We start from the raw sequence: 15,694 nt of genomic DNA, 5'->3' as shown, positions 1-15,694 counted from the left end.
TTTTTTTTTAGGAGTTTTGGGGGTATGTTTCTGCTTCTTTGCATATCTAATCATGTCAAGAAAGACATGTTGAACATTGTCTTTCTTCCTACCAACAGCCCCTTCAGAATGACCATAAACTGTCTTTGAGATACAGACCTGCTGTTTTTCTTGTTCTCCACGATGCTGTTTGCTCACTAATGTTTTCTGATAATCCTCTGAGATCTTCAGCTGGATTTGTACGGAGATTAAATCACACAGAGCTGCACTATATTTAATAATCAGGTCGATTGTGGAAGTAATTAGTTAGACAGGAGTTTGGGGGGTATTAGACTGAAGGGGGATCTGCAGTAGTCTTCTTAATATTTGGGTATCCTCGCTTATCGGTTAATTACATGCAATTCCTCTTTGTGGCAGCAGAGGGAGCCAGCATCTTAAGTCTCCACTGCAGCAAGCTGAGCAAGCGTGCAGAAATGTTCCCTCATAGCAACAGAAAGTATCTGCATCAGTGCCTTCTTGTCTGAGGGGAAAGCCGTGAAGATGGAGGAACTAGTCTGTGGGGCTGTGAGTTTTGGGCCCAAAGGGAAGGGAGGGGGGGGGGGGGGGGGATTTCACAGCGCGCGGTACCTGATAGATGTGGTTCAGTTTGAAGTGCTTGAGGAGCAGCAGCAGCAGTGCGGAGATGGCCTTGACGATGATTTCCTTGTGACGGTTCACGTCAATCCCCAGCTTCATGCTCTGAAGGACCGTGATGCTGCAGGACAGAAACCCACCCGCACCCACCAGACACAAGCTGTAAATCCACCAGATTTTGATGATGATGATGACGCGACCAGGCTGCTGCTCCAGAGGCAAGCAGGTGTGCTGACAAACGTCTGATATTAGCCGTTAGAACATCAGCCTGGGGTCATTTCTTTTCTTGGATTCTTCGCTAAACAAGGGAAATGTTGCTGCTTTTCTCTGGCTGTGCGTCAGAGACGTACACAATAAAAATAACACAAAGCGGGTTATTTTCAACATCGCCTCCATCAGGCAAAAAACACAAGCAGAAAACCCAGAGCCTCGATGACAACTGTAACTTTATGCCTGCATCATTAAACAAAAAGTGAAGAAAATAAACACGTTCTGTGGAGAAATAGCCACCTACCTAATGGCAGATTGGAGAAAATAAGTTTGGGAAAATATTTGTATTTCTAGATTTTATCCCTATCCTATTGCCTAAATGTCTGGCATCCCTGCCTTCTATTCCTCCTTCCTGTTACCTTCTGGCGTTCCTTTCTTTCTTCTTCGCTCCTTCCTCACTTCCTAATTTCCTGCATCACTTCCCTATTATCTTCCTTCCATCCTGAGAGACATAGTTGCAGCCTTTCTTCCTTCCTTCCTCCCTTTCAGCCTTGATCCTTCATTCTTTCTTTGGTTTGTTCTATACTTCTGTCCTTCCTTTCAAGACTTTGTTCTTCCTTTCCTTATGCTGGTCCCTCCCTCCATTGCTTTGTGGAGTCCTTACTCCCCTTATTTTCCCACCAGCCCTACACTCCTTTGTGTCATTTGTTCATTCCTTTCTCATCTCCTTTATTCCTTAGCTCCTTGTGTCCTTTGCTCCTGGCTCCTGTCTTTCCCTCCTTATGTCAATCCTTCCTTCCTTTCCCTTCCTTCCTCATAAATTGGTCTTGCAGTCTCTGGTTTGTGTGGGCTGCATATTTAAAAGCCCACCCAATGTGGAACAATTCATAGAGAACTTTGGTATTTATGATTTAAAAATAAACATAAATGACAAAGAAGTCTGGAAAGTTGAGCTAAGGATGAGCTAAGCATGTTGAAAAGTGCTGAATTGTGATCTTTAGACGAAGAGCGTGGAGGAGGCCTGGACTTACGGCATCTCCTCGGGGAGCACGTCAGCCAGGATGTTGATTGAGTCGGTTTTGGCTTTAGAGGTCGGAGCCGCCGCCAGCAGGAGCTTCAGGAGGGCGATCTGCCACAAAAACATGGAAACAGCCACATCGTGTTTTCCGCTAACAGCTGACTTAGTAAATCTTGTTTTGGTGAAAACTTGACAGTCGTTTACGAGGGATAAGAGGGCCAATGAACGCTCAGACTGGGGGGTGTTTCATATAGAGAAAAACCCTAAACACACCAGTAAGTGTGAAACATTTTGGTCTAGGATTGATACCATGGGGCGGACAGCTGATATACCATCAGCTGTTGCCATGGACCTTAATCCAAGGACCTGCAATGGCATGAACAGGCTAATCCTGAGGCAAAGCTGAGAAATCACAGAGGAACTGAGGAACATGGTTCACTCGTCCTGCGCTGGAAGACCTCTCACAGGCACCAGAAGGTTGGTCGGCTCCATGAAACACTGACATGAAGCGGCTCTCAGAAACTCTGGCGATAGAACCAGAGTCCAGGGATTCATAGAAAAATTACATCGACAATAAAAATGTTTGATTTTCTGAAGCCATTTTATTTCCTTCCCTCACTATCTGCCCAATTTTCTTCATACTTTGATTCGGAATAGGAGGTACACTCTTCCCAAATGCATTTAAGTGACTATAAATAAAAGCTTTTATTCAAATTTTGAGATTTACTCACTTTAAAAAAAAAAAAAAGCAACAGTGTTATATTTTAAATAAAACGGTACATATTCACAGACACACAGACACACTTCTCAAACAATTCCCAACAAAAGGCTCCAAGGGCGACTTAACTAGATGATGTCCCAGAAAACGGGGGGAACTAAAAGATGACAACAAAATCATTTCTTCCAAATAGTCATGGGCTGCTTTGGTTGTGAAAGTCCAACTCCCTGAGTTTTAAACACAGCAGGGATGTAAAATGCTTTGGGCTGGTTACAGAAGATGGCACGGCGCACATTTCAGATTGGTTAAAGACAAAATAGAGCAAAATGACAACTCAATGGGTTGAGTAGTGGTCTTGCAACTGGAAGATTGTGGGTTAGATTCCAGCTTCCCCCCTCTCACATGTCGACGTGCCCCTGGGCAAGGCACTTAACCCCAAATTGCCTACTGATCTGCCTATCTGTGTATGAATGTGTGCGTGTTGGTGAGTGTGATGGGGTGAATGTGGCTCCAGTGTGAAGCGCTTTGAGTGGTCAGTATGACTGAAAAAGCGCTACATAAATTCAGTCTATTTACCAGTTTAAATATCCCCAATCCAGCAAAAATAATCTACAACGGAGCAGTGAACACATATCTCCAGGATTTTTTTAATTAAAGGAAAGCTAGAATTTGATTCAACATATTTAACCTTTATTTAAATGTCCAGAATCTACTCCAATCTACAGATCTTCTTGAATGAAACACGTTTTCCAGCGGTTCCAGTTAGACAGAGCTCATCAATGACAGACAATAGTAGATTAAGAATTAAACTAAAAAAAAAAATTAGCGCTTGCTCACACAGCAAAGCTTTAACACCATCTACCCGGTGTGACTGATTTCTTCCCCTGCCGTGCGTCACATGTATCATTGCCACCTATTGGTGGTATGATACTGTAATGTTTTCACAGGCTGCGTCAGCTTAGGTGAATCATGACGATATAATGGTTCAGCTACCTTTTGAAAAAGCTGCTTGGATTTGCTTTAATAGCACAGCAAGGGTACGAGGAATGAAATGCCAATAAAGATCCACTCACCACATACTGCGACAGATTAGGAAGCATTCCCACGTATAAAATCTCGGCTGGCGTCTCCTCCACCTCCTCCTCACCCTGTCAACACAACACACACACACACACACACATCAAACAAGCACCCACTACACTGAGGCCCGAATGAAGCTGCGCTTGAATTGGAGGCAGAGAGACTGGAAACGCGGCGGCTCCATCTCACCAGGCTGAGCGGACACTGCAGGAGCTCCTCTTCTCTCTTGATCTGGATCTCAGATACGGACACATACTTGTGCTGGAGAAGAAAAAGGCAGACACACACAAACTTTTATACTTTTATCGTAATTGTTATTTAGTGCTGCTAAACTGATCCTGCTCTTTGGGAGGAGCGACTTGTGAGAAGGACGCCAACGGCAGAGGATTCAGCAGCTTGCAAGTATTGATCGGCAGAGCTATTTATCTGTTTTTGCTTTTGCTGTCACACTAAAAATGTTTCAGGACAGCCAACTAGTTATGATATCAGACAAAGGTGACCTCAAGAAACACAAAAAAAGCTGATTTTAAATGCCGATTTCACTTATAAAAGAAAAATATCTTTCAAGACCAACCTGGAGTCCTCCTATTCAAGCATGAGTTAACCATGATTAATCACATCTCTGGGGTTCAATTTTATCCCCAATTACTGCCTGGCCTGAATGAATCAATCACTTAAACAGAACCAGCCTGACAGCATGAAGTAGGGCAAAAGATTTCATCATCCAAACAAATTCCACCGATGATAAAGTCACTAGCATCCACCAGTCTGGAAAGGGTAATCAGGCCATTTCTAAGGCTTTGAGACGCCAGTGAACCACAGCGAGAGCCATTATCCACCATTTCAGAACATATTGAACAGTGCATCTGGAATAAAGCAGCATTTTAGGAAACAATCATCCAACTGACAGCAAAACATGATGGCAGTAATGTGAAAGCCTGTTGTTGCCTTCCAGGTTTAGGACCTGGATGGGTTGTGGAGCAATACAACGATCTAAAGCACACATGCAATCCCACCACTGAATGACTCAAAAACGGCCTAGTCAAAGACCGGACTTAAAGCTGCTACCGGATATTAAACAGGTAATTCATGATTCAACAACCCACCAGTTTTGAAGCAAACTCAGCAAACAGGGCCACCAATCTTCTCTCAGTGACGTCGAAAACTCATTCCAACCCAGTTAAGCTTAATGTTCTGAGTCATTTAAGTTTTTTCTTGTCCATTAATAAACAAAATCATCATCTAAAAAAAAATGCATTTAAAGGCAGCGGGCAAATGCCATCTCACAGAGCGGTAAAAGGTTCGTGTTTTAAACAAAACAGACAATTAAAGGTTTGCCAGCTACCTGTTTGAGGGTCTTGACACTCTCGTGGATGGGTCTGGGTAACCCCACCAGGGTCTCTGTGTCACTACAGGAGAACCAAAGGTCAAACCAGACTGAGAGACGACCAGACTCACCTTCCTGCGTGGCTCGCTTACCTTCCCAAGGTAAAACCAATGAACTTGTTCCTACTTGTCTCCAGGAAGTGCTCAATGTCCTTCTCCCTGTAAATACAAAGAATCAGACGGTAGGGTCATCCCATAAAACGCTCCACCACGGTCCTGTTTCTGGGGACGAAGCCTTAAAAAGCCTCTAAGAGACACTCAGATTCAAGGTGTTCTGATAACATTTCTAAGATGCGGCGCTATTATAGCACACATTAGCCAAGAGCATTAAAGCAGCAGCAGCACCCTGCAGAGACACCCAGGCTACTCTCTGGAATACACAGATGGAGACCATATTGCTGCTTCAGCGCAAAGAGAGAAAACTGTAAGATTTTTTTTTTAGATCATATTTTAACCTCTCAAATGCTGGCACACATTGAATAAGGAATATCTAGTCCTGTAAGCTGGTTTTTAAGGCTTTCATGATGGGAAATATATCAAACATCTTTCTATACCACAAATTGTTTGCTTTTTTGAAGGCAAGGCAAGGCAAGGCAAATTTATTTATATAGCACAATACAATACAAGACAATACAAAGTGCTTTATATGATTAAGATATAGCAAAATAATAAAATGTAGATAGAAAATAGAATAAAAGCAAGTAGGGATAGAATGTAGTAACAAAAAAGAACTTGATTTAAAAGAACTCAGGCTTTCAGCACTTTTACAGTTTTCTGGAAGTTTGTTCCAGATAAGTGGAGCATAGGAACTAAATGCTGCTTTGAAGAGCTGATACTGTTTTTGGGGCCGATCTTTATCCCCGAAGTACTTCAAAAGTCAAATCTCCTTTCAGATCAAACTGAAGCTAGAAGCTTCCAAAAAAAAAAAAAAACCTAAAAAAAAAATTCCACCGTGATCAGCCAGGGGTTGTTTTCTTTCAAATGTGTCAGCAAATGATGCACTAACCTAACTTTCGGGGCCCAGGGCAGTCCTTTGGGGAAGTTGACCTTCTCCGTCGGGGGTCTCAGAGGAGGCGGCGGAGGCGGAGGCTGGATGATGACGTCCCGATCCAGCGGGTCCACCTCCCCCTCGATGCCGCTGTCCGTGTCCTCGGGGTCCTCATCCTCGTCCCGGGCGTCGTCGTTCTTGAAGGGGTCCCGCTCGTTGTAGGTGTCCAGACTGTCCTGCTTGACCAGAGGCTGGGGAGGGGGGGGAGGGGAGATGGAGGATGTGGGGTCAACACTCACAAAACCAGTAACGGGAGCATCCGATAGGAGCGACGCTGGAATTTCCAGAGGTAAAAGGAAAACCACTAAAACACGGTAAATTTGTGGGAAAGCTCAATTTAATGGGGTTGAATCATGTAATCCTCGTAGATCTGTGTTATGTTTATTATCTGTCGATCTCCATTAGAGCGATATCTGTTGTTTGACCGCTTTCCTTAAAGTGTGTGGTCCCACACTGCTGTTCCCTAACAAAACGGCTGATTTAAATAAAAAAATTAAAAAAGGGGCGATTTGGAGTCGGATCCAGTAATTACCAAAGGCGAACGAGGACATTTTGAATCATTTTTTTTAACAGGTGCAGCGAAACAAACAGGAGGGCGAGGGACACATCAGTCAAGCACAACTTGTACACACCCACGCACAAGCGAGAGGAAACAACGAAAACAACACCTGTTTGCCTGCAGCACGTGTAATGACTAGCGAGTTTGAGCTAGATTTGCATATATGGCAGGAAAGCAAATATTCAGCTCACACTCAGTTGGAGACAAGCGTCAACCTTGGTGTTTTTAATGTTTAGAGTTTAGACGTTTGGTGTCATTCCTCATATTCTCATTAAACAGCTGAAGCCATACTGTTTTCTTTTATTGCAGCTTGAAAAAGATAGAATGAAATAGGTCAAAGAATGGCTAGCTGTTCTCAATTCAAGTCCTTTTCATGAAAACTAAAACATCCCCGCATCCTGATGCTGCCACCACCGTGCTTAACCAGAATCCACAACAGCTGTTGGTGTGTCGGAAAAGGATTTAGTCCAAGGTGAACTAAGCACGGGTCGGTCTTACCAACCAAATGTAGTTAAAGGAACTATACCTGAATTTGTTTTTGTCTGGTCAAGATAAATGCATTTTACGTAATTTGTATTATGAGTTAAAAGACATAATTTGATAAGAATTGACTTACTGATTGGGCGATCGAACGAGCCCAGTTTTCTTTTAAGGAATAAGCAGTGAAATGGGGGCGGGGCTTACAGTTCAAACTAAACTGTTCTCCTCACTCATGGATCGAATTTGAGCGGGCTCAGGGATAGTTCCTTTATTGTCGTTTAAGAACTGGACAAGAGGTCACACTCCCTACATGAGTGGAATGTTACTGAACTAAAGAAAAACAAAATTTGTCTCTCTTATTGATATATCTTCCAGCAGGATAGCATACGCACATAATGACGCCGCCGTTACCATGCCTGCCTGAAATCAGCAACAACTGATGACCTACTGGCTTTTGGACGAACATTTTTAACCAGTGTCCCTTGGGAAGACTCAGAAAATGGGATTAACTTTAGTCTAAACTAAAGATTTCAAGGCCTTAGCTCCCAAGAAGTTTTTTTTTTTTTCACAAAACAATTGATCCCTCTTTTCTGACTAGGCTCAAGCAGAAAAACATCCCCACATCATGATACCCCCACCACTGTGCTTAAATATAATCAGCAACAATTAATGGCCTATTGGCTTCATAAGGAAGCGTTCTGTTTGTGGGGCAATATTTTGGAGAATATATAATCCTACCGCCACTGCGCTTGGCTGACCTCACCATCAACTCACAGCTCGTTAGAGAGGTGTCCTGTTTTGCAGTGAGATACTCAAAATCTGGGTGTAAAAGGGATACAGCCAAGGGTAATCTATCAATTGCTAGCCCTTAGCCACAAAGTGGAGATAATAGTAGTTTTAGTGGAGGTCATGATCTCCATGTAGATAAAGTATTTTGAAAGATGTTTGTTGTATTCCTACATCTGTCCCTCGTTCTTGGTAAAAAAAAAATAAAAAAAAAAATTCCCACATAATGATGCTGACACCTCCGTGCTCAACTATAGGGAAGGATGCTAAAGTTCCTCACTGCGCTGACAGTCCATCATAACCCTTGACTTCTCAGGTATGTCCCTTGGAAACACTCATCTTGCTTGCCATTTGTAGAAAGTCTGTTGTTGGTTTCTAGCCTATATAGCTTCAGAGTAATGGAGGCTGCAACTACGTAATTCAAACGGTTTACTATACTTATTTTTGACAAATCTGGTCAAATTACTCTGCGTGAATCATCGCTTCTCACATCCATCATATTTTCCCATCGTTAGAGTGCCGAGGCTGACGTCTCGGTTTAATTTGACAGCCCAAGCGGGGGATGAAACGAAAGGTCTCCACAGCAACCCGACGCACGACGTTGTTTTGAACTTACCACACAGGTGCACATCAGAGGGAACGGGCACACAGCTCAAGCAACACTCACTTTTCATCCACAAACCAAACCATTCCAAGTGCGAACCCCACAAACGCACACGGTGTCTGAATGGTGCAAGCGTCAGGCATGAGTAAGCTTTCTGGCTACGAGCTGAGCGACTGCAGCTGATGTATGGTGCATCAGTCGGGGGAACTGAGGGATGTGTGTGTGGTGGTGGTGGGGGGGGGGGGGGGGGGGGATGAGAAGAGAGGAGCAGGTGGAACTGTGTTGGGAGCCATTCTCTATGGAAAAGCCATTCTCTGCTAAGTGAAAAGCTAAAGCTAGAGTTTATTTTTTCTACCGGGGTTAGGAGGGCCACCGCTTTCAATTACATCCAGTTGAGAGCTGAGTCAGCATCTGGAGAAGTTAAAACAACTAATGGGAGTCAGATTGTCTTCTCAGTGAATGCATTTTGAAGAAAGTGGCCCCTCGCCTAAGCTCTACAGAGCATGGTGGCTTGTTTCGAAGCTAAAAACTAGTTGCAATGGGATGAAATCTACCAGAGAGGCTCTTAAAGTGGATGCCTGAAGTGAACTGTCTGTATGGGAGAGTGGAAAGTGACCACCCCGGAGCCGATGGTTGCAGCCAGCAAGTCAGCCCTGTCCCGCCGACCCTGCTGCCCACAGAGGAGGAGGAGAGCGGGAGGGAAGAGGAAAGCGTAGGGCAAAAAGAGAGAAGAGCAATTAGAAAAACCAAAAGAAAGTCCAAGAGAGAGCGGGATACTGAGAGGGGGAAGAGAATATAGGAGGAGAAAGTAAAGAAACCGTAACAGATAGGTGGAATAGGGCTGTGGGACTGCAGGGAAGTGGGAGAGCGGTGCAAAAAAAGGCCAGCTTGGTGCAGAGAGGAAATGCAGGAGGAAAGAAAAGGGAACTTGTTGGGTAAAGACCTGCTTCTTGGGAAAGGGACTGTCTCCTTCCAAGCTATCAACAAAGGCACTCTGTGGGGACAGAAGGAAGAGGGGCAATGAGAAACCAGAGGGCAGTTAGAGCTCTAATAAAAGAAAACAAAAAAAATAAGCAGAGGCAGGGAATCCCGCAGCGGCACGCGCACCAAGATCATCTGTGGTCACTGACTCACAGCAGGGAACTGATGATGTTGGCACCGAAGCGGTTATAGAAAAGCCGACACAGCAAAGAGTTCAAGCCGCAGAGGAGCTACGCTTCCATGCTAGTGAGGGGTTAACTATAAAAATAAATAAAATTTTTAAAAAAAGCAGCCGAGATTGGTGTCGGTGCGCGTGTTTTATGAGAGTACCCTGCGGCTGCGGCGGCCCCTCTTCTGCTGCTGCTGCTGCTCGATGAGCTCCATGGCCGAGGCCGGCGGAGACGCCGCCCTCATGGCTCTCACCACCTTGATGCTGTCCTCCGGGAGCGGGGGCAAGCTGAGGCGCTCCCGGGCCCGCACCTTCATCTGCTGGAGCTCCTCGAAGCCCCCCAACGTAAGCTGGGGAAGCAAGAGCACAATGACGAGGTGATCATGAGGCTGGAACTCGCGGACGGAGAAGAATGCGGCTGCATCCCCCCTCCCCCCCACCGCAGCACCGCACTGCCACCGCCATGCTGCGAAGTAGGGCCGGGGAGCTCAGGGACAGCTTTCAACCACATACTGGAGGAAAATTGCTTGGATTTTATTTAGGAGGGTCAAAGTACAGGGGGTTCACTGCCAAAACGGATCTAAAAATAAGTAAAATATTCTTAAAGTTAGCGTATTTATGCTTGATTTGAGCAGGTAAATAAGATCATTTGCCAATGGAATGAGTGTTTTGACCCCTAAAATAAGATATTAAGACATACTGCACTTGAAATAAGATGATGGAGATGAATTGTTCCTGTTTTAAGTCCAAAAATCTTATTCCATTGGCAAATCATCTTATTTACCTGCTCAAATCAAGGACAAATACACTCATTTTAAGAACATTTTACTTATTTCTTGTTCTGTTTTTGCAGTGTTGAACACCAGCAGATGCTATACTTAAAACTATAAACTAGCATTTTTCCTTCCATGTCAATGTTGTATCGATACGTCACAAAATCCCAGTAAAAACACATTTGGGTCTTTTGCTGCGAGGCCACAAAACGGAGATTTACGGCACCAACCAGGACGGTTTTCCACAGCAGCAGCAGCACTTTCTTCATGGGGAAGTGGGGCGCGTTCATGCTGCAGAACTTGGTCACCATGGTGAAGAGGAGCAGGGCGAGGGGCTCTCCGTTGTACAGAGGCGAACCTGAGGGTCACATGAGCGGGTGAGAAGCGGCGGTGTTTTTTGGAAGGAGCCCTGCGAGCGCCGCTGCGTGCACACACCCAGCTCGTTCTTGAAAGCCTCTCTGGCCGCTCTCCACTCCGGTCGGTCGTCCTCCGTTTGGACACGGACGGTCTCCACCATCAGGTACATGATGCTCAGAAGCACTCTGAGGAGATTTGGGACACACATGATACCTTTAGGCAAATCGTTCAATGGTTGATTTTGAGAAGAAAAAAATACTTAGACTCATGTCCCATTTTTCTCTGGTCAGTTTCACTGAGCTAAATGTAAGGCTTTTTGACTATTACTATGTAAATTTAAAACCAAATGAAATATTGAAGAAATAAAAATGTAATCATTATGTAACTTACTCTATGGCTCAAGTTATAAACATGTCTACTTCAAATCAGTATTTTTTTATGCTCTGGCATCCATGTTTCCACTCCTAGGCTTCCTAGTTTCTGTGTGTACATCTCATGTCATGACAATTATGGGTTATCCAGTTATTAAAATAACTGTTCTTAAGCAATTCTTAGGCAGTGTTCATAATTAAATATACTCACTCCCATGATGAAGGAGCTAATAGTAGATAAGGCAACGAGATTGTTTGAATTTCAATTGTCCCAACAAGCAGAATGTTTGAAAAGCAGATTTTCACAGGCTTACAGTTTCCCTGCATTATGGGTTTTGTAGTTTTGTCACAAAGCATGAAGAACAAATGATTACTGCTGCGTCATTTCTCAAAAACAATTAAAAAAAGTAAACAAACAAAGCAAAAACTGAATGATTGGGAAAAAATAATGATTGCTAGTTTAGGAAAGAGCCAGTTTGGAAAGTCTGAGTTTATTTAGGACCTTATAAAATTAAAAGCTTTTAACTACTTTTTAAATGGCTTACAGAAACCTGACGATGGAACTAAATAATAATAATAAAAAAACTCTTAGAATCTGCAAAAGTCTTGCAACCAGAGCAGAGTTTCGCCTTCAAGCAGGACAGCAACCCTAAACATACAGGCTGAGCTACAATAAGACGTTCAGAGTAAAGCATACTCATGAGTTAGAATGGCCCAGTCAAAGTCCTGACAGAGATCCAACTGGGAATCAGCAGAAAGACTTGAAAATGTATGTTCACAGGTGCTTTGTCCGATCGGACTGATCTTGAAAATCTGCAAACAGTTCAGTCTGTAGATGTGCAAAGCTGGTAGGGAAGGACACTCTCTGTCAAGGAGTTGCTTCATTTTATTCTGTGTACTACTACTACTACTACTACTACTACTACGACGACTACTACTACTACTAGCATACCCCCTTTAAGCTAAATTCAAATCCATGCCAGCCCTTCTAGATTTATTTTGATTTAAAAAAATAAGCGTAATAGCAATTGCAATAAACTACACTTAGGTTTGTAATTTATAGGACCGGGACACAGGCCTACTTTTGCAGGGTGCTGTACAACACACCACTCTAACACAATTATCAGACACAGACTATTCTTTAGACATGTGAAACGATATAAACAGCCACTTAGAACTACTTGGGTGTAAATCTGTTCCTTCAGCCTGTGATCATCTGTGCACAACGACCCAGAACAGGCACAGAAGGAGCTCCGTGTCTGTCATCTGAGCAGAGTGTGGGACTGGGGTGTTCAGACGGATTTCTCCCAAACAGAATTTTAGCTCCAAAGCAGCAGAAGCTTAAATATGAACGCGAACAAGCAGTACAAGGACTAAAGTGCCATCTGGCCACTTCTTACTTATCTCTGAGTATTTTCATCGTTGTTGTGACTTGTGCATTTATTCGACTTACCTCAGCTCTGTGCTATCGGCGAGAGAGATGGCGGGCTTCCTCACTGCGCTGCTGCACGCCTGGTTGTTACTGCAAACGCAGTTATTTTTCAACATTTTGTGGTTCATTAAAAAAAAGAAAAAAGGCAGTATGAAAATCCATGAAAAGGAATGCAATATAAAAATGTATTAGGCAAGTAATAATCGCATTTTGAGTGCTGTTTTTAATTTCACCACCGTGATCCGTCAGCATTCTGCGTGTATTTGCCTCATTTTTGCTGCTTTGTTGATATGCCAGCCTGGGCCTGAGAGACGCTCTGAGATGCATAACTACATCCCCAGTGAGGCTGACTCCAGCACAGGCGAAGCCGACATGCTCAGCATCCTCAGTGGATTGTGCGAAGACTGGGCCGCATACGTTGCAGCATCCATGCATTTCAAAAATGCTGGCATTTATTTTTTTTTACCCCCTCTTGGTGTCTATTATTGAGTGAATGGAGTTGCTCCCTGCTTACTCTATCTCCATGCTGAGCAGCTCCAGCAGCGCCGTGAAGATGCCCATGTCATAAAGCAGGAAGATGTTGTGCCTGGACCAGTGGAGCACGTCCACCTCTGTGTCACACTCATCAAACACTCCTGGGGAGAGGTGCAGAAAACGGGACGGGGAACGTGAGTTTCTTACTAATACGCATCAATGCTTTCACATTGCACCACTTTGTTTCCCCCGCTTTGGAACTAGCGAGGAGCCCTGAAAGGCGAGTGATCAAAAAAGGGCAGAAATTCAAAAAATGATGGACAAACACCGTCGCAGGTGAAGATGTGTGCTGTGGCTGTTGGTAATGGATCTGAACTCTACGAACCCTGAGCCAAGTAGAGGATGGCCCTGGCCACCTTCAGCCTCTTGTCCCTGTCCGTCACCTCCAGCGCGTCCAGCAGTCTCATGATGTACGCTCTCTGCTCGTCCACCGTCAGCCCAGTCCACCTTCTGCCTCGAGCTGCAACACACAGCGCAGTCAGTGTGTCGTTTCTGTCTTTGCCTTTCTGTCACGCTTCAATGCATCAGACCATTAAACACATTTTGGTATCAGACAATGCAAAATGCAGCTTTCAATGGATTGGATCTTTCCCTTACTATAAATAAGTAATCTAACCTGGCAGTTAAACCATGATCTTTTTCAGATTAATCCATTTCACTAGCCACACCCAGACCGGATTGCTGCTCGACCAATAAGAAACATTTGAAGTGGTCTAGTCAAAGTCTAAACTTAAATCCAATTGAGATGCTACGGTTGGGTGTACATGCTCTAAAAACCCTCCAACGCGGCTAGATTAAGAAATTCCGGAGAGAAAATTGGGCCTAAATTCCTCCACAGTGATGTAGGTACAGCTCATTTCCCTCAACAAAATGAATCATCATTTGAAAACTTTGCTTTTTGTATTTATTTAGATTGCCTTTGTCTGGTATTACATCTTTTTTGACGATATGAAAGATTTTAGTCTGTGTTTAGGATAGATGCAACAGATTTTCATTTTGCGTGTACTTATTATTTACAAGGGAGGTCTTGCTTATTTTGGCAACACAAAGTTGGTTCTGCAGTCCAGACAAGCCTTTGGTTGAAAACGTTTCGGTTTTGGGACAAAACACACGGCCAAACCTCTATAGAGGTGCCACATCTTCTATAATATCATTCTAAACAGTTTAAGACACAATCAGATTAAAAAGGCAACAAACTGAACAGGTGCAACATTGCCCACGTAACGATCTGACTTTTTCCAACACAACATTTCTGCTTCAAGTTTCCGGGGACATTCGCCAGGATGCTGTTTGTAGACTTCAGCTCAGTCTTTAACATGATAAACCCAGACATCCACCACCAGAAGCTCACAGCGCTGACCTCCACCTGTCACTGCATAACTGTACACTAATGACTGCACCTCTACGGACCCGTCTGGGAAAGTCTTGAAGTTTGCCGGTGACGCCACTCTTCATTGGGCTGATCCAGGATGGATTGACTGGTCCTCACGTGTGCCCAGAACCACCTGGAGCTAAACCCACTCAAGACTGTGGACTTCAGGAGAACTCCCCTCACTATCCTCAACAACACCATCTACTGTGGGTCACTTCTGGTTCCTAGGAACCACCCACTCTCAGGACCATTGACACCATCTGTAAGAAGACCCAGCAGAGACTGTGCTTCCTGCAGAGACTCAAAAAGTACAACCTTCCTCAGGAGCTGCTGAGCATCTTCTACACTGCCATCATTCAGTCCGTCTTGCGCTCATCCATTGTGTCGTTCAGTTTATCTGCTAATCTTGACAGATCAACGAACAACTAGAGCTGCAGAGAGGATCATTCAGGACTGCTTTTCCATCCGTTCATGACCTGTACAGAGCCAGGGCCGGTAAAAGGGCAGCTAAAAATAGCTGTCGACCCAACTCATCCTGGTCACAGGTTATTCAGACTTTTACCTTCAGGTTGGCGACAATGGCTAAAACAAGCCGACACAGAGCCAGTTTCTATCCCCAGGCAGCGACTCTGATGAACTCCTTACAGCCAGTTACTGTGCTGTGAAAAAAAATGCTTTCCCTGTTCTAACCTTTTTTCATTGAATAATGTTTGTCATTTATAGATTGTAGTTGCTGTTCCTTGTCTGCTTGTTCTTTTATACACGGTGCAAGCGTTGGAATCCAAACTCAAATTCTTTGTTTCTACCCACAAACTTGGCGAATAAAGTTGATTCTGACTCCTCATTGATGTTTAATATTACGTAGTAACTTTATTTAGTGAGTACAGATGTGAATTGGAAGGCCAGCTCCTGCTTTAGTCTGGATGTTATTGGTTGGATGTGGCTGAAAGCACAGAAAACAACAATTATCAGGAAGGGATATTGTGATGGGAATTTGAAAAATAATGGAAAAAAAACTGATTATTAAAACCAGAAGGAAATGAGGTTTACACAATAAGTAAACTTCCGCAGAAGGAAAACAAAGCAAAAAGCTTTCCATTTTTTTCCCACTGTGACCTATTATTAGGTTGTTTACTTGATCAATGGAAATAGAAACTAAGCATCACCATCAGTGAAGCACTGATGGCCTATAAAAGATGCTTTT

The 15,694-nt window shown here is 43.9% G+C and overlaps 1 protein-coding gene across 3 annotated transcripts in view; it reads right to left on the bottom strand.

Annotated features, from left to right (window-relative positions):
* Window positions 1-15,694, bottom strand: part of strip2 (striatin interacting protein 2) — a 35,754-nt gene that overhangs the window by 6,714 nt on the left and 13,346 nt on the right. For 2 of the 3 annotated variants that reach the window (XM_036148923.1, XM_012873555.3), the window contains exons 4-17: window positions 13,444-13,578; window positions 13,099-13,219; window positions 12,606-12,674; window positions 10,860-10,966; window positions 10,655-10,782; window positions 9,813-10,001; window positions 9,445-9,495; window positions 6,031-6,263; window positions 5,118-5,183; window positions 4,984-5,047; window positions 3,828-3,899; window positions 3,632-3,706; window positions 1,854-1,951; window positions 607-733 (exon numbers count right to left, since the gene is read on the bottom strand). In XM_036148923.1, the coding sequence (XP_036004816.1) occupies window positions 607-733; window positions 1,854-1,951; window positions 3,632-3,706; window positions 3,828-3,899; window positions 4,984-5,047; window positions 5,118-5,183; window positions 6,031-6,263; window positions 9,445-9,495; window positions 9,813-10,001; window positions 10,655-10,782; window positions 10,860-10,966; window positions 12,606-12,674; window positions 13,099-13,219; window positions 13,444-13,578 (1,535 nt within the window). The remainder of the gene's footprint in view (window positions 1-606; window positions 734-1,853; window positions 1,952-3,631; window positions 3,707-3,827; window positions 3,900-4,983; window positions 5,048-5,117; window positions 5,184-6,030; window positions 6,264-9,444; window positions 9,496-9,812; window positions 10,002-10,654; window positions 10,783-10,859; window positions 10,967-12,605; window positions 12,675-13,098; window positions 13,220-13,443; window positions 13,579-15,694) is intronic. The other variant, XM_012873556.3, reaches the window with a different exon arrangement.

Source organism: Fundulus heteroclitus, chromosome 17, assembly GCF_011125445.2.
Source record: "Fundulus heteroclitus isolate FHET01 chromosome 17, MU-UCD_Fhet_4.1, whole genome shotgun sequence".
NCBI lineage: Eukaryota > Metazoa > Chordata > Actinopteri > Cyprinodontiformes > Fundulidae > Fundulus > Fundulus heteroclitus.
This window is presented reverse-complemented; position numbering and strand designations above follow the sequence as displayed.